This window comes from Carcharodon carcharias, chromosome 9 (genome assembly GCF_017639515.1).
Source record: "Carcharodon carcharias isolate sCarCar2 chromosome 9, sCarCar2.pri, whole genome shotgun sequence".
Classification (NCBI taxonomy): domain Eukaryota; kingdom Metazoa; phylum Chordata; class Chondrichthyes; order Lamniformes; family Lamnidae; genus Carcharodon; species Carcharodon carcharias.
This window is the reverse complement of record NC_054475.1, coordinates 71,891,530-71,916,959: the sequence shown is the minus strand read 5'-3', so window position 1 is coordinate 71,916,959 and position 25,430 is coordinate 71,891,530. Positions and strand designations below refer to the sequence as shown.

Genomic DNA, 25,430 nt, shown 5'->3' with positions numbered 1-25,430 from the left:
CAGGCCATCTTTTCTTTTGTGTCTTGTTCTTCCCAGCGTTTGCATCCTGCCCTTTGACCGTGATCGTTCTGCTCTTTCGGCCTGGAATGTCTGCCTGTATAATGTAAAGCCTGGTCTGTTCTGCTATGAATGTGCTGTAGCTGATGTTTTACAACCTCTGCATTTCTGCACATGTTGATCGCTTTCTTGAGACTAAGTTTCTCCTCTCTCAGGAGATCTGCTCTCACTGTAAGATCCCTTATGCCTAAGACAATCTTATCTTCAATGAGGTCATCTCTTACTTGCCTGAATTCACAGGATTCAGTGAACTTTGTTACCACAGTCACATACTGATCGATAGGCTCTTTTTCACCTTGAGCCCTAATGTTGAACACATGCCGTTCATAAGTTATGTTCGCTTGGGGTTCAAAGCCTGCTTTCTGTTGTCTGTCCTTCAAAGAGATTTAGTGTGGAATACAATTTGTAGCAGTCTCTCCCCAGCTGTGTTAAAAGTATTGCTATTCGGTTTGGCTCCGACTTGTTCATTAAGTCTGTTGCAATCTCAGATTTGCAATTGCAAGTGGAAAAACTTTCAGTTCTTTCACATTTCATTTTGACAGGAGTCGGGAGAGGAAAGTTCACAGCCATAGTGAGACTCACCCAGTGATTCACTGCAGCCTGTTTCTTGTGCTTGCTTCTCCTTTTCAGTGGCTTGGTTAGGAGCTTTCAGCAGCTCTGAACATTTCTGTTTCCCTGTTTTAGTAGCTGTGCCTCCTTACAGCTCTTCAAAACTCACTCTCCACTTCTGACACCATGTTACGAGCTCAAAGAGTACAATGCTTATTGCATTCTGTTTTTATTAGAACTGAATGTAACATAACATGGCAGAGGTCACATGACTACAGCAAGCCATTATTACATGATTGCATTTCAATCCAAATAGTTCTGATGAAAGACCATGAACTAAAATATTATCTCTGTTTATCTCTCCACAGATGCTGTTTGACCTGCTGAGTCATTCTGTTTATTTCAGATTTCTAGCATCTGCAGTATTTTGCTATTTAGAAGGTTACAGGAGATTTGATACAAAATCAACAATAGTTTTGATAGATAAATAGCCAGTGAAAAAGCCAGATATGTGGCTGGCGAAATTTAACACAGACAAGAGTAAATAAGGAGAAATTGCTCCAGTAGCAGAAAGGTCATTAACCAGAAGACACAGAATTAAAATGATTGACAAAAAAATTGAGGAGACACAGAACCTCCATTCCCTGGGGATTCATACCCCAGAGGTAGCCCAGAGGACGTGTTAGGGGAATCTCCAGAAGCCCCCATACAAGGACTGCATGAGAATTGCCTGCGAATCTTAGACTTCTGTTGAGCAATTACCCTGCACTTGGCACCATCCAATTTAATTTGGAGACCCTGGATGGTTCCAACTCAGTTAGTAGAATAGTTACCCAGAAGAGGTTAAATGGATTAAAATCAGTTCTAACTCCTGGGTAACTGTGGGACTGACCCCCCCAAGCCAACCCCCTGACTACCCTCCCAACCCTGGGACTACGTTCCCCACCCCCAGCACCCTCCTGATTATCCTCCTGACCCCACCCCAACTACCCTCCGCACCCTAGTTACCCCCCCATCGCACCCCAACTACACCCTCCATCCCCGACTACTCTCCACACCCGCTGACCCCCACTCCCCCAATCACCTGACTCTTCCCCCTGCCTTCCCAACACCCCAACTTTCCCCTCCACCACATGGACTGCAGCAGTTCAAGAAGGCAGCTCACCACCTTCTCAAGGGCAATTAGGGATGGGCAATAAATGCTGGCCTAGCCAGCGAAGCCCGTAAATGAAGAAAAAAGAGAGGAGAGAATGAAAGAGAAAGACAGGGACAGAGTGAGAGATAGACAGAGAAAGAAAAAGAGAAAGAGAGAGGGACAGAGAGATGGAAATCAAAGGGAGACAGTGATTGAGTGTGAGAGAGATAGAGAGAAAGATGAGAGTGAGAGAAAAGATAATCGCTGAGGGAGAGATATATAAAGAGAAAGACAGTGAGGGACAGGATGGTGTGAGGACTCTGACCTGTAAGCGGCTCCACTGGATTCGGCCGACACACCGTGCTGCATTCCTCCAGGCCTGCTTCGCCCCAAAAATCAGCTCGTTCTGCATCAACTGATAGGAGCCAGTCCTCAGCACCTCCACCTCCACCTCCATCAGGCGCTTGCTGTGGCTTGGAGTCCCTTCCCTGAGACAGGGGATGAGAGAGAGCAGCTCAGTTATTGAGAATGGAGCTGAAATATCTCACAGACTCTCATATCCACTCTGTCAAAATTCCCCTCATTTCTACCCTCCCCCTTACTCCACCCTATCCCCACTGAACCCCGATACTCCCTCCACTGTGTACCACTTCCATCATCCGCCACCCTTCACCCCAATCTCCCCCAAGCCCTGTCCCTTCTCCCAAGCCCCCTGACCCCGCGGCGTTCCTGCACCTTTTCATGGCTGTGTAGTACTGGTTGAGGAACAATGTTGCCCGCTGCAGCAGTTGCTCCTTGGACTGGGCTTCACCTTTTGGTTTGGATATGAGCTCTTCAGGGAACATGACAGATCCCAGGCATCGCGTCTCCGAGCACGGGCATCGCTGAAAAGAAGCAGACAGCAAAAGATGGTCATGAACCAAACACACTCACCTTTCAAACCAAATAACGTCCCCAACCTATACAGGAACAAGCAGTGATAGAACCAAAGGGTGACAATTTATAGGGAATGATAAACACAGAATCAGCATGGGGGATATTGGAAGAAAAGGGAGACAAGGAAGACCTTGGGTTGGGGGGGGGTGTTGTTGGGAGACAGGGGATGATGAGGGAGGGGGTTGGGAGGGAGGGGGCATTGGGGAGAAAGAGAATGGGGGTGGGACCTATGTTGAGGGCCAGGAACAATGGCTCTCAATTGCAGAGGGAGGCTAACATTGATACATGTTCTGCAGTCACACGCACAGATCGAGGTCCTTGGGGTTGAAGAGAGATGGTGAATGTGGATGTTGGCAGGGTACATATAGAGTTGGAGCAGGTGGTCTCTCTGAGGAGAGAGTACAGACACAAGAAAAGTAGCTGAACAATATTTTTTATTTGTTCATGGGATGTGGGCATCCCTGGCAAGGCCAGCATTTATCCATCCCTAGTTGCCCATGAGAAGGTGGTGATGAGCTGCCTTCTTGAACTGCTGCAGTCCATGTGGTGTAGGTGCACCCACAGTGCTGTTAGCTAGGGAGTTCCAGGATTTTGAACCAGCAACAGTGAAGGAACGGTGAGATATTTCCAAGTCAGGATAGTGTGTGGCCTGGAAGGGAACTCCCAGGTAGTGATGTTCCCATGTCTCTGCTGCCCTTGTCCTACTAAATGGTAGCAGTCGTGGGTTTGGAATGTGCTGCCTAAGGAGACTTGGTGAGTTCCTGCAGTGCATCTTGTAGATGGTACACACTGCTGCTCTTGTGCGTTGGTGGTGGAGGGAGTGAATGTTTGTGGATGTTGTGCCAATCAAGTGGGCTGCTTTGTCCTGGATGGTGTTGTGCTACTTGAGTGTTGTGGGAGCTGCACTCATCCAGGCAAGTGGGGACTATTCCATCACACTCCTGACTTGTGCCTTGTAGATGGTGGACGGGCTTTGGGGAGTCAGGAGGTGAGTTACTCACCGCAGGATTCCTAACCTCTGACCTGCTCTTGTAGCCACAGTATTTATATGGCTAGTCCAGTTCAGTTTCTGTTCATTGGTAACCCCCAGGATGTTGTTAGTGGGGATTCAGTGATGGTAATGCCATCGAATGACATTGAATGTCAAGGGGCAATGGTTAGATTCTCTCTTGTTGGAGATGGTCATTGCCTGAAACTTGTGTGGTGTGAATGTTGCTTGTCAGCCCAAGCCTGGATATTGTCCAGGTCTTGCTGCATTTGGACATGGACTGCTTCAGTATCTAAGGAGATGTGAATGGTGCTGAACATTGTGCAATCATCAACGAACATCCCCACTTCTGACCTAATGATGGAAGGAAGGTGATTGATGAAGGAGCTGAAGATGGTTGGGCCTAGGACACTACCCTGAGGAACTCCTGCAGTGATGTCCTGAAGCTGAGCTGACTGACCTCTAAGAACCACAACCATCTTACTTTATGCTAGGTAGGACTCCAACCAGCGGGGAGTTTTCCCCCTGATTCCCATTGACTCCAGTTTTGCTAGGACTCCTTGATGCCACACTTGGTCAAACACTGCCTTGATATCAAGGGCAGTCACTCTCACCTCAAGTGCACGTCTCCATTTATTCACTCCCTTTCACCCTCATAATTCGCTTTAGAATCAGATAACACGAGAGAACATATTCGGCCCACCGTACTCATGCCGGCGCTTTGCAAAGCTATCCAATCAGGTCCATTCCCTTGCTCATTCCCCATAAGCCTGCAAAGTTTCTCTTTTTAATCTTTCATCCAGTTAATTTTTAAAAGCTATTATTGAATCTGCTTACTCTGCCCTTTCAGATAATGCATTCAAACCCTAACAACTGACTCTAATCTTCGTCAGGGTGGTGATTTCTGTGGGGTCGGTGATGGTCGCCGGGACAGTGGTGACCGTTGGGGCAGCGGTAACCGTCGGAGCAGCAGTGGTTGTCGGAGCGGCAATGGTCATCAGAGCAATGAGGACCGTCGGAGCGGCGGTGATCGTCGGGGTGGCGATGGTCGTCGGGACGACGGTGACCGTCGGGGTGGCGATGATCGTCGGGGTGGCAATGGTCGCAGGGTGGTGGTGACTGTCGGGGTGGCGGTGACCGTCAGGGCGGTGATGGTCGTCGGGACAGAGGTGACCGTCAGGGTGGCAATGATCGTCGGGGCGGCGATGGTCACGGGGTGGTGGTGACTGTCGGGGTGGCGGTGACTGTCAGGGCAGCGATGGTCGTCGGGACGGCGGTGACTGTCAGGGTGGTGACTGCTGTCAGGGCGGCGATGGTCGTCGGGACAGCGGTGACTGTCAGGACGGCGATGGTCATTGGGGCAGCGGAGACCATCGGAGTGGCAGTGGTTGTCGAAGTGGCGATGGTCATTGCAGCAATGAGGACCGTTGGAGTGGCGGTGACCGTCGGGGCGGCGGTGGTCGTTGGAGCAACGATGACCATCGGAGCGGGCATGACCGTCGGGGCGGCGGTGACCGTTCGGGTGGCGATGGTCGTGGGAGCAGCGATGGTCATCAGAGTGGCGGTGACCGTCAGAGCGGGGGTGACCGTCAGGGTGATGGTAGTCGTCGGAGCAACGATGACCATTGGAGCGAGGATGACTGTCGGGGCGGCGGGGACCGTCAGAGTAGCGATGGTTGTCAGAGCGGTGATGGGTAGGATGGTAAGGTGAGCAGGTAGTTTATGTGGGTAGGTGGGTGAGGGGGGTAAGTGGGTGAGGTGGATAGGTGGGGGAGGTGGGTCGTTGACTAGGTGGGTAGGTGGGTGATGTGGGTAGGTGGTAGAGGTGGGTATGAGGGTGTTGTGGGTAGGTGGGTGAGGTGAGTGGGTGGGTGAGGTGAGTAGGTGGGTGAGGTTGATAAGTGGATGGGTGGGTGAGGGGGGCAGGTGGGTGAGGTGAGTGGGTGGGTGAGGTGGGTAGGTGAGTGAGGTGTGTAGGTGGGTGAGGTGCGTTGGTGGGTGAGGTGCGTAGGTGGGTAGGTGGGTGAGGTGAGTAGGTGGGTGAGGTGGGTGGATGGGTAGGTGGGTGACGTGGGTAGGTGGGCATGTGGGTGAGGTGAGTAGGAGGGGAGATGGGTGAGGTAGGTAAGTGAGTAGGTGGGTGAGGAGGCGAAGTAGGGAAATGGAGGTGGGTGAGCAGGTGGGTGAGGCGGGTGAGGTGGTAGGCGTGTGAGATGGGTAATTGGGGAGGTGGTTGAGGTGGGTGAGATGGGTACGTGGGAAGTGGATAAAGGTTGGTAAGTGGGGAGGTGGGTGAGGTGAGTAGGAAGGGAGATGGGTGAGGGGTAAGTGAGTAGGTGGGTGAGCTGGGTGAGCAGGGAGATGGAGGAGGTGGGTGAGGAGGGTGACGTGGTAGATGTGTGAGGTGGGCAAGTGGGAAGGTGGGTGAGGTGGGCAGGTGGGTGAAGCGGGTGAAGTGGGTAAGTGTGGAGGTGGGTGACCTGGGTAATTGGGGAGGTGGATGAGGTGGCTAAGTGGGGTGATGGGTGAGGTGGGTAAGTGGGGAGGTGGGTGAGATGGGTAAGTGGGGAGATGGGTGAGATGGGTAAGTGGGCAGGTGTGTAAGTGTGGAGGTGGGGAGGTGGGTGAGGCAGGTGAAGTGAGTAAGTGTGGAGGTGGGTGAGGTGGGTAAGAAGGGAATTGGGTGAGGTGGGTAGGAGGTTGAGGTGGGTGAAGTGTGTAAGTGTGGAGGCAGCTGACCTGGGTAAGAGATGGGTAATCGAGTAGGTGGGTGAGGTGGGTGAGGTGGGTAAGCGAATGGGTGCGTGAGTTGGCTAAGTGAGTAGGTGGATGAGATAGGTAGGTGAGTGTGTTGGGTAAGTGGGTAGGAGGGTGAGCTGGGTGGATGGGTAAGTGAGTCGGTGATTTAGCGGCTGAGGTGGGTAGGGGCTGAGGTGGGTACGTGAGTAGGTGGGTGAATTGGGTAGGTGGGTGAGATGAGGTAAGTAGGTGGGTCAGTTGAGTAGATAGGTAGGTTGGTGAGGTGGGTAGGTGGGCAGGTGGGTGAGGTGAGTAGCTGGGTGAGGTGGGCTGAGATAGGTAGGTGGGGAGATTGGTGAGATACATAAGTGAGTAGGTGGGGAGATGGGTGAGGAGGGTAAGTGGGGAGATGGATGAGGTGAGTAAGTGGATATGTGGGCAGGTGGGTGAGGTGGGTAAGTGTCGAGGAGGGTGAGGTGGGTAGGTGTGTGAGGGGGTAGGTGAGTAGGTGGATGAGGAGGGTAGGCGAGAAGGTGGGTGAGGTGGGTAGTGTGTGAGGTGAGTAGGTGGGTGAGGTGGGTAGGTGGGTGTTGTGATAGGTGGGTCAGTTAGGTAGATAGGTAAGTTGGTGAGGTGGGTAGGTGTGCAGGTTCGTGAGTTGAGTAGCTGGGTGAGGTGGGCAGGTGGGGAGCTGAGTGAGGTGAGTAAGTGAGTAGGTGGGGAGGTGGGTGAGGAGGGTAATTGAGTAGGTGGCTGAGTGGGCAGTTGGGTGAGGTGGGTATGCATTGAGTTGGCTGAGGTGGGTGAGTGGGGAGGTGGGTGAGGTGGGTAAGTGGGGAGGTGGGTGAAGTGGTAGGTGTGTGTGAGGTGGGTAAGTTGGATAAGTGGGTGAGGTGGGCAGTTGTGTGAGGTGGGTAGCTGGGTGAGGTGGGTAGGTGGATTGGTGAAGTGGGTGGGGGTAGGTGGGTAGGGGTGTGAGGAGGGTAGGTGGGTCATGTGGGTAGATGGGGAGGTGGGTAGGTGGGTGGAGTGAGTAGGGGGATGATGTGGGTAGGTGGATAGGTGACTGAGGTAGGTGAGGTGGGTAAGTGTGTAGGTGGGTGAGGTGGGTAGGTGGGTAAGGTGGGTGAGGTGGTTAGGTATGTGAGCTGGGTAGGTGGGTGAGGTGAGTAGGTAGGTGAAGGGGTAGGCAAGTCGGTGGATGAGGAGGGTAGGTGAGCAGGTGAGTGAGGTGGGTAGTGTGTGAGGTGAGTAGGTGAGTAGGTGGGTGAGGTGTGTAGGTGGATGAGGTGATAGGTAGGTGAGGTGGGTAGGAGGGTGATGTGGGCAGGTGGGGAGCTGGGTGAGGTGCGTAAGTGAGTAGGTGGGGAGGTGTGTGAGGAGGGTAAGTGAGTAGATGGGTAAGTGGGCAGGACGGTGAGGTGGGTAAGTGTCGAGGTGGGTGAGGTGGGTAAGTGGACAGATGGGTGAGGTGGGTAAGTGGGGAGGTGGGTGAGGTGGGCAGTTGTGGGAGGAGGGTAGGTTGGTGAGGTGCATGGGTGGGTTAGGTGTGTGGGTGAAGTGGGTTGGGGTGTAGGTGGGTAGGTGTGTGATGTGTGTAGGTGGGTGAGGTGAGTAGGTGGGTAGGTGGATTGGTGAGTGAGGTAGGTGAGATGGGTATGTGGGTGAGGTGTGCAGGTGTGTAGGAGGGTGATGGGGTAGGTGGGTAAGGTGATTAGGTATGTGAGGTGGGTAGGTGGTTGAGGTGGGTAGGTGGTTGAGGTGAGTAGGTAGGTGAGGTGGGTAGATGGGTGAGGTGGATAGGTGAGTAGGTTGTTGAGGTGAGTAGGTGGGTGAGGCAGGTAGATGGGTGAGGTGAGTGGGTGGGTGAGGTGGGTAGGTGGGTGAGGTTGCTAGGTGGGTGCGTATGTAGGTGAGGTGGGTAGGTGGATGACGTGGGTAGATGGGGAGATTGGTGCATTGGGTTAGTGAGTCTGTGGGTGAAGAGGATAACTGGGGTGATGGGGAGGTGCAGAAGGACGTAGGAGGGTGAAGTGGGTAAGTGGGAAGATGGATAAGTTGGGAGTGGGTGAAATGTGTAAGTGACGAGGAGGGGTTGGTGGGTGAAGTTGGTAGGCGTGTGAGGTGGACAGGTGGGGAGCTGGGTGAGGAGGGTAAGTGAGTAGCTGGGTAAGTGGGCAGGTGAGTAAGGTGTATATGTGTCGAGGTAGGTGAGATGGGTTAGTGGGGAGGCGGGTGAGGTGGGTAAGTGGGGAGGTGGGTAGGTGTGTGCGAGGGGGGTAAGTTGAGGAAGTGGGTGAGGTGGGCAGTTGAGTGAGGTGGGTAATTGGGTTGGTGAAGTGGGTGGGGTGTAGGTGGGTCATGTGGGTGGGTGGGGGAGGTGGATAGGTGGATGAGGTGAGCAGGTGGGTGAGGTGGGTAGGTGGGTGGGGTGAGTAGTGGGATGAGGTAGGTAGGTGGATAGGTGAGTGAGGTAGGTGAGGTGGGTAAGTGGATAGGTGGATGAGGGGCTCAAGTGTGTAGGTGGGTGAGGTGAGTAGGTGGATGAGATGGTTAGGTTGTGAGCTGGGTGGGTGGGTAAGGTGAATAGGTAGGTGAGGTAGATAGGTGGGTGAGGTGAGAAGCTGGGTGAGTCGGGTAGGTGGGTGAGGTGGGTAAGTGGGGAGATGGGTGAGGTGCGTAAATGAGTAGGTAGATGAAGTGGGTAAGTGGGGAGATGGGTGAGGTGGGTAAGTGAGTAGGTGGGTGAGGTGGGTAAGTGGGGAGATGGGGAGATGGGTAATCGAGTAGGTGGGCGAGGTGGATGTGGTGGGTTAGTGGGGAGGTGGGTGAGGAGGGTAAGCGAAGGTGGGTGGGTTAGGTGGGTAGTGCGTGAGGTGGGTGAGTGGATAGGAGGGTGAGGTGGGTAGGTGGGTAAGTGGGTAGGAGGTTGAGCTGGGTAGGTGAGTAAGTGATTGGTAATTTAGGTGGGTAGGTGTGTGATGTGGTTAGGTGGCTGAGGTGGGTAGATGGTTGAGGTGAGTAGGTGTGAGAAGCAGGTCGATGGGTGAGGTGAGTGGGTGGGTGAGGTGGGTAGGTGAGTAGGTGGGTGAGGTTGCTAGATGGGTCAAGTGGGTGGGTAGGTAGGTGAAGTGGGTAGGTGGATGAAGTGGGTAGATGTGGAGATTGGTGAGTTGGGTAAGTGAGCAGGTGGGTGAAGAGGGTAACTGGGATGATGGGGAGGTGGATAAGTGCGTAGGTGGGTGAAGTGGGTAAGTGGGGAGATGGGTAAGTGGGGAGTGGGGGAGGCGGGTAAGAATCGAGGAGACCGAGATGAGTAAGTGGGTGAAGTGGGTAGATGGGTGAGGTGGGTAGGTGGGTAATGGGGTAGGTAAGTAGGTGGATGAGGAGTGTAGGTGAGCAGGTGAGTGAGGTGGGTAGTGTGTGAAGTGAGTAGGTGGGTGAGGTGTGTAGGTGGGTGAGGTGATAGGTGGGGCAGATAGGTAGGTGGGTAAGTTGGTGAGGTGGGTAGGTGGGCAGGTGGGTGAGGTGAGTAGCTGGGTGAGGTGGGTAGGTTGGTGATGTGGGCAGGTGGGGAGCTGGGTGAGGTGCGTAAGTGAGTAGGTGGGGAGGTGGGTGAGGAGGATAAGTGAGTAGGTGGGTAAGTGGACAGCTGGCTAAGGTGTGTATATGTCGAGGTGGGTGAGGTGGGTTAGTGGTGAGGCGGGTGAGGTGGATGAGGTGAGCAGTTGGGTGAGGTGGGTAGGTGTGTGTGAGGGGGGTAAGTTGCGGAAGTGGGTGAGGTGGGCAGTTGAGTGAGTTGGTTCGTTGGGTGAGGTTGGTAGGTGGGTTGGTGAAGTGGGTGGGGGTTTAGGTGGGTAGGTGTGTGAGGAGGGTAGGTGGGTCACATGGGTAGGTGGGGGAGGTGGGTAGGTTGATGAGGTGAGCAAGTGGGTGATGTGGGTAGGTGGGTGGGGTGAGTAGTGGGATGAGTTGGGTAGGTGAATAGGTGACTGTGGTAGTAGAGGTGTGTAAGTGGGTAAGTGGGTGAGGTGTGCAAGTGTGTAGGTGGGTGAGGTGAGTATGTGGATGAGGTGGATAGGTGGGTGAGGTGGGTGAGGTGAGAAGCTGGTGAGTCGGGTAGGTGGGTGAGGTGGGTAAGTGGGGAGATGGGTGAGATGCGTAAATGAGTAGGTGGGTGAAGTGGGTAAGTGGGGAGATGGGTGAGGTGGGTAAGTGAGTAGGTGGGTGAGATTGGTAAGTGGGGAGATGGGGGAGATGGGTAATCAAGTAGGTGGGTGAGGTGGATGTGGTGGGTTCGTGGGGAGGTGGGTGAGGAGGGTAAGCGAAGGTGGGTGAGGTGGTTAAGTGTGTGAATGGGTGAGGTGGGTAGTGGGTGAGGTGGGTGAGTGGATAGGAGGGTGAGGTGGGTAGGTGGGTGAGGTGGGTAAATGGATAGGAGTGTGAGCTGGGTAGGTGGGTAAGTGATTGGTAGTTCAGGTGGGTAGGTGTGTGAGGAGGTTAGGTGGCTGAGGTGGGTAGGTGGTTGAGGTGAGTAGGTGGGTGAGGCAGGTCGATGGGTGTGGTGAGCGGGTGGGTGAGGTGGGTAGGTGAGTAGGTGGGTGAGGTTGCTAGGTGGGTCAAGTGGGTGGGTAGGTAGGTGAGGTGGGTAGGTGGATGAGGTGGGTAGATGGGGAAATTGGTGAGTTGGGTAAGTGAGCAGGTGGGTAAAGAGGGTAACTGGGGTGATGGGGAGGTGGATAAGTGCGTAGGTGGGTGAAGTGGGTAAGTGGGGAGATGGGTAAGTGGGGAGTGGGTGAGGTGGGTAAGTATCGAGGAGATCAAGGTGGGTAGGTGGGTGAAATGTGTAGGTGGGTGAGGTGGGTAGGTGGGTAAGGGGGTAGGTAAGTAGGTGGATGAGGAGTGTAGGTGAGCAGGTGAGTGAGGTGGGTAGTGTTTGAGGTGAGTAGGTGGGTGAGGTGTGTCGGTGAGTAAGTTGGTGAGATGGGTAGGTGGGCCGGTGGGTGAGGTGAGTAGCTGGGTGAGGTGGGTAGGAGGGTGATTTGGGCAGGTGGAGAACTGGGTGAGGTGTGTAAGTGAGTAGGTGGGGAGGTGAGCAGGACGGTGAGGAGGGTAAGTGGGGAGGTGGGTAAGTGGGGAGGTGGGTGAGGTGGGTAGGTGTGTGTGAGGCGGGTAAGTTGGGGAGGTGGGGGAGATGGCTAATCGAGTAGGTGGGTAAGGCAGATGAGGTGGGTTAGTGGGGAGGTGTTTGAGGAGGGTAAGCGAAGGTGGGTGAGGTGCTTAAGTGTGTGAGTGCATGAGGTGGGTAGTGGGTGAAGTGGGTAAGTGGGTAGGAGGGTGAGCTGAGTAGGTGGGTAAGTGATTGGTAATTTAGGTGAGTAGGTGTGTGAGGTGGTTGGTGGCTGAGGTGGGTAGGTGGTTGAGGTGAGTAGGTCGGAGAGGCAGGTCGATGGGTGAGGTGAGCGGGTGGGTGAGGTGGGTAGGTGAGTAGGTGGGTGAAGTTGCTAGGTGGGTCAAGTGGGTGGGTAGGTAGGTGAGGTGGGTAAGTGGATGATGTGGGTAATTGGGGAGATTGGTGAGTTGGGTAAGTGAGCAAGTGGGTGAAGAGCGTAACTGGGGTGATGGGGAGGTGGATAAGTGCGTAGGTGGGTGAAGTGGGTAAGTGGGGAGATGGATAAGTGGGGAGTGGGTGAGGTGGGTAAGTATCGAGGAGAGCGAGGTGGGTAAGTGGGTGAAGTGGGTAGGTGGGTGAGGTGGGTAGGTGGGTAATGGGGTAGATAAGTAGGTGGATGCGGAGGGTAGGTGAGCAGGTGAGTGAGGTGGATAGTAGGGTGATGTGGGCAGGTGGGGACCTGGGTGAGGTGCATAAGTGAGTAGGTGGGGAGGTGGGTGATGAGGATAAGTGAATAGGTGGGTAAGTGGACAGGTGGGTAAGGTGTGTATGTGTCGAGGTGGGTGAGGTGGGTTAGTGGGGAGGCAGGTGAGGTGGGTAAGTGGGGAGGTGGGTGAGGTGAGTAGGTGTATGAGGGGGGTAAGTTGGGGAAGTGGGTGAGGTGGGCAGTTGAGTGAGATGGGTAGTTGGGTGAGGTGGGTAGGTGGGTTGGTGAAGTGGGTGGGGGTTTAGGTGGGTAGGTGTGTGAGGAGGGTAGGTGGGTCACGTGGGTAGGTGGGGGAGGCGGGTAGGTGGATGAGGTGAGCAGATGGGTGAGGTGGGTAGGTGGGTGGGGTGAGTAGTGGGATGAGGTGGGTAGGTGGATAGGTGAGTGAGGTAGTTGAGGTGCGTAAGTGGGTAGGTGGGTGAGGTGCACAAGTGTGTAGGTGGGTGAGGTGAGTAGGTGGATGAGGCAGTTATGTATGTGAGCTGGGTAGGTGGCTGAGGTGAGTAGGTGGGTGAGGTGTGTCGTTGGGTGTGGTGATAAGTGGGGCAGATAGGTAGGTGGGTAGGTGAGTAGCTGGGTGAGGTGGGTAGGAGGGTGATGTGGGCAGCTGGGAAGCTGGGTGAGGTGTGTAAGTGATTAGGTGGGAAGTTGGGTGAGGAGGGTAAGTGACTAGGTGGGCAAATGGGCAGGACGGTGAGGTGGGTAAGTGGGGAGATGGGTAAGTGGGGAGGTGGGTGAGGTGGGTAGGTGTGTGTGAGGCGGGTAAGTTGGGGAGGTGGGTGAGATGGGCAGTTGTGGGAGGAGGGTAGGTGGGTGAGGTGAATAAGTGGGTTAGGTGGGTGGGTGAAGTGGGTGGGGTGTAGGTGGGTAGTTGTGTGTGAGGTGGGTAGGTGGATGAGGTGAGCAGGTGGGTGAGGTGGGTAGGTGGGTGGGGTGAGTAAGTGGATGTGGTGGCTAGGTGGATAGGTGAGTGAGGTAGGTGAGGTGGGTAGGTGGGTGAGAGGCGCAGATGTGAAGGTGGGTGATGGGGGTAGGTGGGTAAGGTGGGTGAGGTGGTTAGGTTGTGAGGTGGGTAGGTAGGTGAGGTGGATAGGTGGGTAGGTGGTTGAGGTGAGTAGGTTGGTGAGGCAGGTAGATGGGTGAGGTGAGTGGGTGGGTGAGGTGGGTAGGTGGATGAGGTGGGTAGATGGGGAGATTGGTGAGTTGGGTAAGTGAGTAGGTGGGTGAAGTGGGTAAGTGGGGAGATGGGTAAGTGGGGAGTGGGTGATGTGGGTAAGTGTCGAGGAGGGCGAGGTGGGTAGGTGGGTGAAGTGGGTAGGTGGATGAGGTGGGTAGGTGGGTGAGTGGGTAGGTAAGTATGTGGATGAGGAGAGTAGGTGAGCAGGTGGGTGAGGTGGATAGGTGGGTGAGGTGATAGGTGGGTTATTTAGGTAGAGGGCTAAGTTGGTGAGGTGGGTAGATGGGCAGGTGGGTGAGGTGAGTAGCTGGGCGAGGTGGGTAGATGGGTGAGATGGGCAGGTGGGGAGCTCGGAGAGGTGCATAAGTGAGAAGGTGGGTAAGAAGGATAAGTGAATAGGTGGGTAAGTGGTCAGGTGGGTAATTGTCGAGGTGGGTAAGCGGGGCGGCGGGTAAGGTGGATAAGTGGGGAGGTGGGTGAGGTGGGTAGGTGTGTGTGTGAGGTGGGTAAGTTGGGGAGTTGGGTGAGGTGGGCAGTAGTGTGAGGAGGGTAGGTGGGTGAGGTGAGTAAGTGGGTTAGGTGGGTGGGTGAAGTGGGTGGGGTGTAGGTGGGTAGGTGGGTCAGGTGCGTAGGTGGGGGAGGTGGGTAGGTGGATGAGGTCAGCAAGTGGGTGAGGTGGGTAGGAGGGTGGGGTGAGAAGGTGGATGAGGTGGGTAGGTGGATAGGTGAGTGAGGTAGGTGAGGTGGGTAAGTGGGTAGGTGGGTGAGGTGCACAGGTGTGTAGGTGGGTGACGGAGGTGAGGTGGTTAGGTATGTGAGGTGGTGAGGTGGGTAGGTGGATGAGGTGACCAGGTGGGTCAATGAGTAGGTGGGTGAGGTGGCTGGGTGAGTGAGGTGGATAGGTGAGCAAAGTAGATAAGTGGGAGTTGGGTGAGGTGAGTAGGTGGGTGAGGTGGGTAGTGGGTGAGGTGGGTAGGTGGTTGCGGTGAGTGGGTGAGGTGAGTGGTTAGGTGAGTAGTTGGGTGTGGTGGGTAGGTAGGTGAGATGGGCCGGTGGGCATGTGGGAGAGGTGAGTAGGAGGGGAGATGGGTGAGGTGGGTAAGTGAGTAGGTGGGTGAGGTGGCGAAGTAGGGAGATGGAGGAGGTGGGTGAGCAGGTGGGTGAGAGGGTGAGGTGGTAGGCGTGTGAGATGGATATAGGGAGGTGGGTGAGGTGGGTAAATGGTGAAGTGAGTGAGGTGGTTAAGTGGGGAGGTGGGTGAGGTGGGTACATGGGGAGGCAGGGGACCTGGGTAAGTGGGGAGGTGGCAAATGTGGTTAAGTGGGGATCTGGGTAGTTAGGTGAGGTGGGTAAGTGGGTGTGGTGGGTAAGTGGGTGTGGTGGGTAAGTGGGGAGGTAGGTAAGTGGGGAGGTGGGTAGGTGGGTGAGGTGGGTAAGTGGATGTGGTGGGTAAGTGGGTAAGTGGGGAGGTGGGTGAGTGGGGTAAGTGGGAAGGTGGGTAAGTGGGGTGGCTGGAGAGGTTGGTAAGTGGGGAGGTGGGTGAGGTGGGTAAGTGGGGAGGTGGATGAGGTTGGTGAGGTGGGGGAGGTGGGTAAGTGGGTTGGTGGGTGACGTGGGTAAGTGGATGAGGTGAGTAAGTAGGGACACGGGTGAGGTCGGTAAGTGGGGAGGCGGGTGAGGTGGGTAAGTGAGGAGGTGGGTAAGGTGGGTATGTGGGGAGCTGGGTGAGCTGGTAGATATGTTGGGGTGGTCAGGGCTGGTTGGATCATGTTGTGGGTAGTAGCCGGGTTGAGTCAAGTATAAATTGAGTGATCAGGTTTTGGTGCATCGGCAGGGGGGGAGTAATTCGGTCGCATTGGCAGGGGGTAGTCACTGGTGTAGTCAGTGGGAGGTCAGAGGGATATCAGGGTCTGGTCGGTTCAGGGCATAGTCAGGTAGTCAGGGCTGGTCTGGTCAGGGGACATTCAGGCGGTCAGAGGGATAATCAGGACAAGTCGGGAGTGTAAAGGGTAAATAGTGGAGTGATCCAGTTGGGGGGCAAATCAGGTTGGATCATTGGGTGAGTCCGGTGGCTGAGGGGTGTGGGGGGATTTTCGAATTTGGCGTTTAGTCAATCCGGGTGAGGTGGTCAGGGGGCTAAGCGGGTGTTCATGGGGGTAGTCAGGGTTGAAGAAGCAGGTGATGGGGTGCATTGTGGTCTAGCCAGGTCGGGTTAGGGGGTAGTTGGAGGTTTGGTTTTGAGTAGTGGAGGTTCAGGGGATAATTGGGGGGGTGGATAAGGCTGTGGGAGTTTGGGAGCGGTGTTAGGTGTGTAGCTGGGTTCGGTTGGAGGGCAGCTGGAGATTCGAGTGGGGTAGTGGGGGGTTTGGGGGTGAGTTGGAGAGGTTGGGCTGTAGCTTGGTTGGGGCAGGGTGGCATTCAGGCATTCAGATAGGGCAGTGGGATTCAGGCTTTATTTAGGGGGCGCAGCTGGGTCAGGTTAGGGGGGCAGTCAAAGGTTTAGAGGGTAGTCAGAGGGTCGCAGGTTTAACTGGGGTGGGGTTGTGGGGGTGATTGAGGTGTCAGTTGTATAGTTACCCAAGTGCTCGACTAGGTGGTAATCTGTCAAACATTCCTTGGGAAACTATCCCGATAAGTACCTCAGAACAGGCCAATGTCTCTAAATTAAGCTCATAGCCAGAGACATTTGCAGTGGCTGCTGGGGAGCAGTGGAATTGCCCATTGGATGTTAAAACTTTCCGGGCAATTCCCATGGAGGTATGTGTGTCAGAAGTTCCTGAGGCACATCTGCAGTTCTACACCTAGTCTCCAACGATCCAGAAACCGCAAGACCAGCTCAAACCCTTCCTCGGCGCACATCTGTGTCCTCTCTTGAAAGACTCTCTGTTTACGGACCCTCCTTTTACTGACCCACTCCTTACGGATCCTCTCTTTACTGAGCCTCTCTTTACTGAGCCTCTCTTACTGACCCTCACTTTACTGACCCGTTGTTTGTTGACCCTCTCTTTACTGACCCACTGTTTACTGACCCACTGCTTACTGACCCACTGTTTCTGGACCCTCTCTTTACTGACTCAGTTTACTGACCTCAGTTTACTGACCCTTTCTTTACAGACCCTCTCTTTACTGTCCCACCGTTAACTCACCCTCTGTTTATTGATCCTCTTTTACTGACCCTACTTTAATTGAACATCTCTTTCCTGATCCCCGTTTACTGATTCCATATTTACTGACCTTCTGTTTACTGATCCTCCGTTTACTGATCCTCCGTTTACTGACCCTCCATTTACTGACCCTCTCTTTACTGACCCGTTGTTTGTTGACCCTCTCTTTACTGACCCACTGTTTACTGACCCACTGTTTACTGACCCACTGTTTCTGGACCCTCTCTTTACTGACTCAGTTTACTGACCTCAGTTTACTGACCCTTTCTTTACAGACCCTCTCTTTACTGTCCCACCGTTAACTCACCCTCTGTTTATTGATCCTCTTTTACTGACCCTACTTTAATTGAACATCTCTTTCCTGATCCCCATTTACTGATTCTGTATTTACTGACCTTCTGTTTACTGATCCTCCGTTTACTGATCCTCCGTTTACTGACCCTCCGTTTACTGACCCTCTCTTTACTGACCCTCTCTTTACTGACCATCTCTTTACTGACCCTCTCTTTACTGATCCTCCTTTTACAGAATCACAGAATTTTAACAGCACAGAAGAAGGCCATTAGCCCCATCGCTTATTTACCGTAACCTTGCACATTGTTTCTGTTCACATAATCATCCAATGCTCTCGAGTGCCTCGATTGAACCTGCCTCCCTCACACGTACAGGTAGTGCATTCCAGACTCTAACCACTCTAGTTCTTGATCCTTTTACAAGCGAGAACTTCTCCCTATCTACTCTGTCCAGCCCCCTCATAATTTTGAACATCTCTATCAAATCTCCTCTTAGCCTTCGTCTCTCCAAGGAGACCAGTCCCAACACCTCCAATCTATCTTTGTAACTGAAGTTTCTCATCTCTGGAACTATTCTTGTAAACCTCTTCTGCACTCTCTCCAATGTGTTCACACCCTTCCTATAATGCGGTGCCCAGAACTGCACACGATACTCCAGCTGAGGTCTAACAAGTATCTTATATAAATTCAGCATACTCATTCATGCTCTTGTGCTCTATGTCTATATAGTCCCCTGGCACCTCCCCAGAGTCTAAGGAAGACTGAAAGAGTATGGCCAGTGCCCCTGCAATTTCCACTCTCACTTCCTTCAATATCCTTGGATGCATCTCATCTGGTCCCAGTGCCATGTCAACTTTAAATACTGACAGTCTATTCAACACTTTCTCATCAATTTTGAACCCTTCTAGTGACAGAGTTTCCATGTCGGTCACCATGGCCTGAGTAGCATCTAACTCTTTGGTAAAGGTGGATGTAAAGTATTCATTTAATACCTCAGCCGTGGTCCCTTCACCCATATGTGAATTACCTTTTAGGTCCCTTTTCGGCCCTACTCCTCCTTTTACCATCCTTTTATTATTTATGTGCCTATAGAAGACTTTGCGATTTTCCTTCATAATCCCTTTTTGCTTCTCTAATATGCTTTCTCATCTACCCCCTGAACCTTCTGTATTCCTCTTGGTTCTCAATTGTATTTTCTACCTGACACTAATTGTATAGAACCTTGGTGAGGCCACAGCTGGAGTACTGTGTGTAGTTCTCATTGCCTCATTATAGGAAGGCTGTGATTGCACTGGAGGGGGTGCAGGGGGGATTCACCAGGATGTTGCCTGAAATGAAACATTTAAGTTATGAAGAGAGGTTGGATAGATTTAGGTTGTTTTTGTTGGAGCAGAGAAGACTGAGGGGTGACCTGATCGAGGTGTACAAGATTATGAGGGGCATGGACAGGGCAGATAGGGAGCAGCTGTCCCCCTTAGTTGAAGGGCCAGTCACGAAGGGACAAGTTCAAGGTGAGGGGCAGAAGGTTTAGGGGGGATGTGAGGAAAAATTTTTTTACCTAGAGGTTGGTGACGGTCTGGAATGCACAGCCTAGCAGGGTGGTAATGCGGGTTGCCTCACATCCTTTAAAAAGTACCTGGATGAGCACTTGGCACGTCATAACATTCAAGGCTATGGGCCAAGTGCTGGTAAATGGGATTAGGTAGGTAGGTCAGGTGTTTCTCACAGGTGTCAGTACAGACTCGATGGGCCGAAGGGCCTCTTCTGCACTGTGTGATTCTGTGATTTTGACACCCGTCATAAGCACACTTTTTTTAAATCTTAATTTCTAACTCCTTTTTCATCCAAGGAGCTCTGGATCTGTTTGCCCTACCTTTCTCTTTCGATGGAACATACTTTGGCTGTGCTCAAACCGATTCCTCTTTGAAGGTAGCCCATTGTTCAGCAACAGCTTTTCCTGCCAATCTTTCATCCCAGTCTATCTAGCCCAGCACTGTTCTTGCCCCATTGAAGTCAGCTCTCGTCTAGTTAATTATTCTTACACTGGATTGTCTATCGTCCTTTTCTATCATCATCCTAAAATGTGCAATACTGTCACTGTCTCCTAAATGTTCCCCCACTGACACTTGATCTATTTAGCCCACCTCATTTCCAAGAACCAGGTCCAAAAGTACATCTTTTCTTGTTGGATTGGATGCGGTAGGAAATTTTCCTGAACACAATCTAGGAACTTTTGTCCCTCTCTGTCCTTTACACTACCACTGTCCCAGTCTACAATCGGGTAATTAAAGTCCCCCATTATAACTACTCTATAATGCCTGCATCTCTCTGTAATTTCCCTGCAGATTTGTTCTCCTACGTTCTTCTCACTAGTTGGCGGTCTATAGACTACACCGAGCAATGTAACTGGACCCTTTTTGTTCCTTAGCTCTAGCCAAATAGATTCTGTTCTTGGGACACCTGGGACATCCTCTTTCTCCAGCACTGCAGTGCTCTATTTAATCAATACCACCACCCCTCCTCCTTCCCTTCCTTTCCTATCTCTCTGAACACCTTGTAATGGGCATATTTAACACCCAGTTCTGCCCTTCCTTGAGCCAAGTCTCTGTTATCACCACAACATCATATTTCCACGTGGTTTGTAACTCCTCAATCTTATTTACTATACTCTGTACATTCACATACATACATAATAACCATGATTTAGATTTTGTTACTTTCTCCCTCACCCTGATTCCACCTATTAACTTACTATTCTCTATTCTAGTGTTATCTGTCCCTCCCAGTACTTTGTCCACCCTTGTATTACTTACTCTCTGCTTAATGACCTTCTGTTTACTGGCCCTCTTTTCACTGACCCTCACTTTACTGGCCTTCTCTTTACTGACCCGCTTTTTCCTGACCTTCCCTTTACTGGCCCTCTCTTTACTACCTTCTTTTTACACACCCTCTCTTTACTGGCCCTCTTTTTACTGATCCACTCTTTACAGACCCTCTGTTTACTGAACCTCTGTGCCCCTCTGTTCGCTGACTCTCTGTGCCTCTCTGTTTAATGACCCTCTGGTTACTGATCCTCTGTGACTGGAATCCATTTCTCCTTCGGTACTTTCTCAAAGTTCAGGATTTTACACAGAAGCGCAGTGCAGGAATTATGGTTTTATTAAATGTTGGACCGTACCTTTAAGAATAGTCCTGAGATGTAAGATCACATGATCTGTGTAAACTAATGGGGTAGTAGTGCGAGGAACCCCCACAGTGTAGAGATAGAAATGGTGTTGAAAGCACATATGTATTGCTGCTGTCTGTGTTGTAAATAAACCTAATGTTTCCACTTAGAACATTGTCTGCAGATCAACTCTATTACAAATAGGCCACTAGGCCACAGTAAAATATGCAGAATGATTAGATCATCGACTCAGGCCATTCAGCACATCATGTCTGTGCTGGTAAAGGAGCAATTGGACTGTACCACTCTGTAGCCTTCTGCCCTGCACATTCTTTGTTTTCAGACAATAGATACAGTATCTCTATCCCAAATCCAGTGATTCTAAAATCCAAGCTGTCTGAAAACTGGACATATTTAGAAGCTGCTATGCATCATTTTAATTGTTCTTAAATAGTAAAATAACTGACTGGGCTGGTCCGAGGAGGAGCTGTGTTGGCGCGGATGTTCCCCGGACTAGCTAGCAGCTTCGTGCATCTCTCTTTTCCCGTACACCGAGCGGTCCAAGTGACCTTTGACGCCACCTGACCCACTAGGCCTGAATCAAGCCTACTGGTCAGCCTTACTTATTAATAATTTTTCTTTTCAAATGCTATTTCTGCACTTTTATGTATTCTTTAAAACTTCAATAAAAATAAACTTTTTCACTAGATTTCATGTGTCTACTTCTAATTGAATTAAGGTTCTGATTTTTTCAATGAAAACTGGCAAGATCCAAAATCCACATGGACTCAGTCCCGAGGATGCTCGTTTTGACACACTGTTCCTGTAATCCAATTCCCTCTAAATGGCTCGATTGACCCTGTCTCCATCACACTCTCAGATAGTGTATTCCAGATCCTAACCACTCGATTGACCCTGTCTCCACCACACTCTCAGATAGTGCATTCCAGATCCTAACCACTCGATTGACCCTGTCTCCACCACATTCTCAGGCAGTGCATTCCAGATCCTAACTACTTGCTGTGTAAAAAAATTTTCTCCTCATGTCTCCAATTACAATAAACCTGTGTCCTCTGGTTCTCGATCCTTCCACCAATGGGGACAGTTTCTCCCCATCCACTCTGTCCAGACCCCTCATGATTTTGAACACCTCTCTCAGATCTCCTCTCAACCTTCTCTTCTGCAAGGAGAATCATTTCAACTTCTCTATTCTATCCACAAACTGAAGTTCCTCATCCCTGGAACCATTCTTGTGAATTTTTTTGCACTCTCTCCAATGCCTTCATATATTTCACCATGTGTGGTGCCCAGAACTGGACACAACACTGCAGCTGAGGCGGAACCAGTGTTTTATACAGGTTTAACCTAACTTCTTTGTTTTTCTACTCTTTGCCCCTATGAATAAAGCCTAGGATACTGTATGCTTTATTAATCATACTCTCCACCTATCCTGCCACCCTCAATGATTATGCACATATACATCCAGGTCTCTCTGCTCCTGCAACTCTTTAGAGTTGTACCCTTTATTTTACCAAAATTAACCATTTCACATTTCATCTGCCACCTGTCTGCCCAGTCCACCAACCTATGTCCTTTGAAAATTTGAAGTGTGTTCTCCAGAATTAAAGACAAAATGTCAGGTCAAAGCAGTATCTTTATCAAGGTTTAACATAGTGCTGCAGCTCAAGAAGTTCCAGTGGCATTGGAGTGGTGCAGTGCAGATTCACATGAATAATACTGCATTTCACAGGGTTAGAGGGTGCGGACAGGTTGCACAGACAGAGGGAGTGAAGGACACCTCTCTCTGATTGGAGGGAAAGTGAAGAGTTGTAAATGAGAAAATGACCTTTCAGCCTCTGGTGACCAGGGCTAACAAATCAAACCTCTCCAGTCCCAGTCACTTGACCTGACCTGAGCCTCTGTGCAGGTCACAACAGGCAAGTAAACAGAGCTGAAAGCAAATGTGCTGCAACAAAAGGGGATTGTATGCAGCTAATGGGAAGGTGGGGAGATGAGCAAGTTATGTCATTCAGATACAGCATGAAAAAAACTTTCAGAACAGACAAGAATAATCACTTATTGTTTATAAGCCGATAACCTAACCCCTTCCGGATAAAGGCCAGTCCTGGGAAAAACCCTGACAAAAATTCCTGGACACATACAGAGAATTTTAAAAATCAATCTTCCTGGTTAGAATCACCAGGTTAGAATAACTAACACCAACTGGTTGAAGAGCCAACTGTGAGAGGGGGCTGTTCAGCTCATCAACTCTCTGCAAGCAGGTTGGGCCACACTTGTTAAACACTGCAGTGAACACTGGTATAATCAGCTTCAGCACAAGTGAATGGCTGACCCCATTGATACTGTGCCTCAGTGTCAGCTCCTGTACAGTCTGTGTTTGACCCTCGCTGTCAGCTCCTGTACGGTCTGTGCGTGTCTCAGTGCCTGTATGGTCCATGTGTGTGTCTCAGTGTCAGCTCCTGTATGGTCCATGTGTGTGTCTCAGTGTCAGCTCCTGTACAGTCTTTGCATGTCCTAGTTTCAGCTCCTGTACGTCCTGTGTGTGTGTGTGTCGCAGTGTCAGCTCCTGTAAGGTCCATATGTGTGTCTCAGTGTCAGTTCCTGTAACGTCTGTGTGTTGGTCTCGGTGTCAACTAATGTAAAGTCCATGTGAGTCTCAGTGTGAGCTCCTTTACGGTCCATGTGAGTCTCATTGTCAGCTCTGTATGGATCCTTGTATGTGTGTCAATGTCAGCTCCTGTACGGTCCATGTGAGGCTCAGTGTCAGCTCCTGTATGGATCCTCGTGTGTGTGTGTGTGTGTGTGTGTGTGTGTCAGCTCCTGTATATTCGTGTGTGTCTCAGTGTCAGCTCCTGTACAGTCCATGTGAGTCTCAGTGTCAGCCCCTGAATGGTCTGTGTGTGTCTCAGTGTCAGCTCCTGTGCTGTTCACGTGTGAGTCTCAGTGTCAGCTTCTGTACGGTTCCTGTGTCTCAGTGTCAGCTCTTGTCCAGTCCCTGTGAGTCTCAGTGTCAGCTCCTGTACAGTCTGTGTGTGTCTCAGTGTCAGCTTCTGTATGGTCCATTTTTGTCTCAGTGTCAGCTCTTGTCCGGTCCCTGTGTGTCTCAGTGTCAGCTCCTGTACAGTCCGCGTGTGTCTCAGTGTCAGCTCCTGTACAGTCCTTGTGTGTCTCAGTGTCAGCTTCCGTATAGTCAATTTTTGTCTCAGTATCATCTCCTGTACAATCCATTTGAGTCTCAGTGTCAGCTCTCGTCCTGTCCCTGTGAGTCTCAGTGTCAGCAACTGCACAGTCCTTGTGTGTCTCAGTGTCAGCTCCTGTACAGTCCATGTGAGTCTCAGTGTCAGCTCCTGTACAGTCCGTGTGTGTCTCAGTGTTAGTTCCTGTACAGTCCATTTGAGTCTCAGTGCCAGCTCCTGTACCTATCCCCTCCTTTATATTCCAGGCCTTAAAGTAAAGCTAATTTTCTGCTTGCCTGTTTTTTGCATGTCTTTATCCTTGACCACCAGCTTTTTATGTATTCTATACATGGATTGGGGAGCTCTTGTGGGACAGTGGGTAGCAGACCTGCCTCTGAACTACAGGTTCCGGGTGCAAGACTCACCCCAGACCTTGCTTGCCACAGAAGGAGTGTTAGTGATGTGATCAAACAAGTGATAATCAGCCTCTTACAATCTGACACAAGAATGGCAGGCAGTAAGAGTGATAGAGACTCTGGGTCAGGACTGCTTGATGCAGAGCTATTCCCCTCAAATTATTACTTATCTCTCTCTCAGAAGTGGAGAGATGCCTACAGTTCCATAGGGACTATTACTAATTATAGACAGATGGTACATGGATCTGGAGATCTCTCAGCTCCTCTGCAATTCCTAGTTTATCACTGATTTCACTGAACTATCTTCGTTCTGAAGTGGATGATCTCACATTTGCCCACTTGGAAGTGGCACCTGCCCCCTTGACTTTGATGCTGACCTCCTCTTCCCCTCCCCATCTAAGGTCTGATGATGCCATATCCCCTCCCTCAACCCTGAGGCCATAGCTACTGAAACAGGGTCACACCTTGATTGTCTGTTGGTGCAGCGTGTCATACAACAGGTTCCCGCTCTGCCAGTTCTTCAATCGCATGAATTTGGGCTTCTGGAAAGTGGTGTTTCGAGAAAGGCTGTGGACAAATACAAAGAAGGCAGCTTAACTAGAGTCAGCAGCATTGCGATGGCACATGGACTCTGGGTGGGTTCATTCATTGCATTTCAATCTGTGTCTAACACCGTGCTGTACCTCCCCTGGAATTGTTTGATGGGGACAGTGTAGAGGGCGCATTACTCTGTATCTAACCCTGTGCTGTACCTGTCCTGGGAGTGTTTGGTGGAGTCAATGTAGAGGGAGCTTTACTCTGTATCTAACCCTGTGCTCTACCTGTTCTGGGAGCGTTTGATGGGGACAGTGTATCTTTCTGTTCACCTACCTCACTCTGTCTCTTTCTTTAATTTCCTGGCTTTCATTCTGTGTGGCCACTTCCCTTCATTCTGTTTGTCTCCCCGTTATCATATTTGAGTTTCTCTATTTTTTCCTCACTATCCTGATCTTTCTCACACTCAGTTGTTCTGCCATTGACAGTGATTGCCTTACTTTTGTGCCTATTTTCACTCTATTCATCCTGCCATTGGTGCACACTATATGATTTGTCTGATTGCAGTGCAGACGTTGAGCCCTTCCTGTGTGATATCTTGTACACAGGAATAGGACTGAGCTCATTGAGTTCTTCAAGCCTGTTGTTTCAGTCAATGAGCATCAGTTGCCATTTGCAGAAGAGACTTCTGAATTTCTACAACCTTTTGTGCATCAGATTGTTTCCTGATTTCACCCCTGAAAGGAGAGACTCTACTGTTTAAGCTCTGGCTCCCAGGGTCCCTCAGAAGTGGAAATAGTTTGTCTCTATCAATCCTGCCAGTTCACCATAATATTTTGAACAAATTGTTCAAATTATTCCTCAACCTTCTGAATTCCGGAGAATAAAATCTAGTTTGTATAAACTCTTCTCATAACTTAAGTCTCGGAGGGCAGTTATCATTCTGGTGCTTTGAGAACAGGAAGCTGAGGGATTGGAGGAAGGTTGTGTTGTAAATGAATAGCAGTACAGGAAGTCTCACAGTTGGTGACCCCTGTTCATTCAGCCACAAGCTGAAACATTACAGGAACATGAAGAGTTACTGAGCAGAGAAGACAGGCGTGCACACGACCCAGAGAGGAAGGGGGCAAACAGCCCAGAGGAAATCGGGGGCACACAGCCCAGAGGAGATGGGGGGGAGGCACACAGCCCAGAGGAGAC

General features: G+C 51.3%; 1 protein-coding gene across 2 annotated transcripts in view; it reads right to left on the bottom strand.

Moving 5' to 3' along the window:
* The window catches only part of LOC121282070 (nitric oxide synthase, brain-like), a 399,809-nt gene that overhangs the window by 301,316 nt on the left and 73,063 nt on the right, over nucleotides 1-25,430 (bottom strand). For both annotated transcript variants that reach the window (XM_041195486.1, XM_041195485.1), the window contains exons 2-4: nucleotides 24,161-24,263; nucleotides 2,477-2,625; nucleotides 2,067-2,229 (exon numbers count right to left, since the gene is read on the bottom strand). In XM_041195486.1, coding sequence (XP_041051420.1) covers nucleotides 2,067-2,229; nucleotides 2,477-2,625; nucleotides 24,161-24,226 — 378 coding nt within the window. In that variant the 5' untranslated portion in view covers nucleotides 24,227-24,263. The remainder of the gene's footprint in view (nucleotides 1-2,066; nucleotides 2,230-2,476; nucleotides 2,626-24,160; nucleotides 24,264-25,430) is intronic.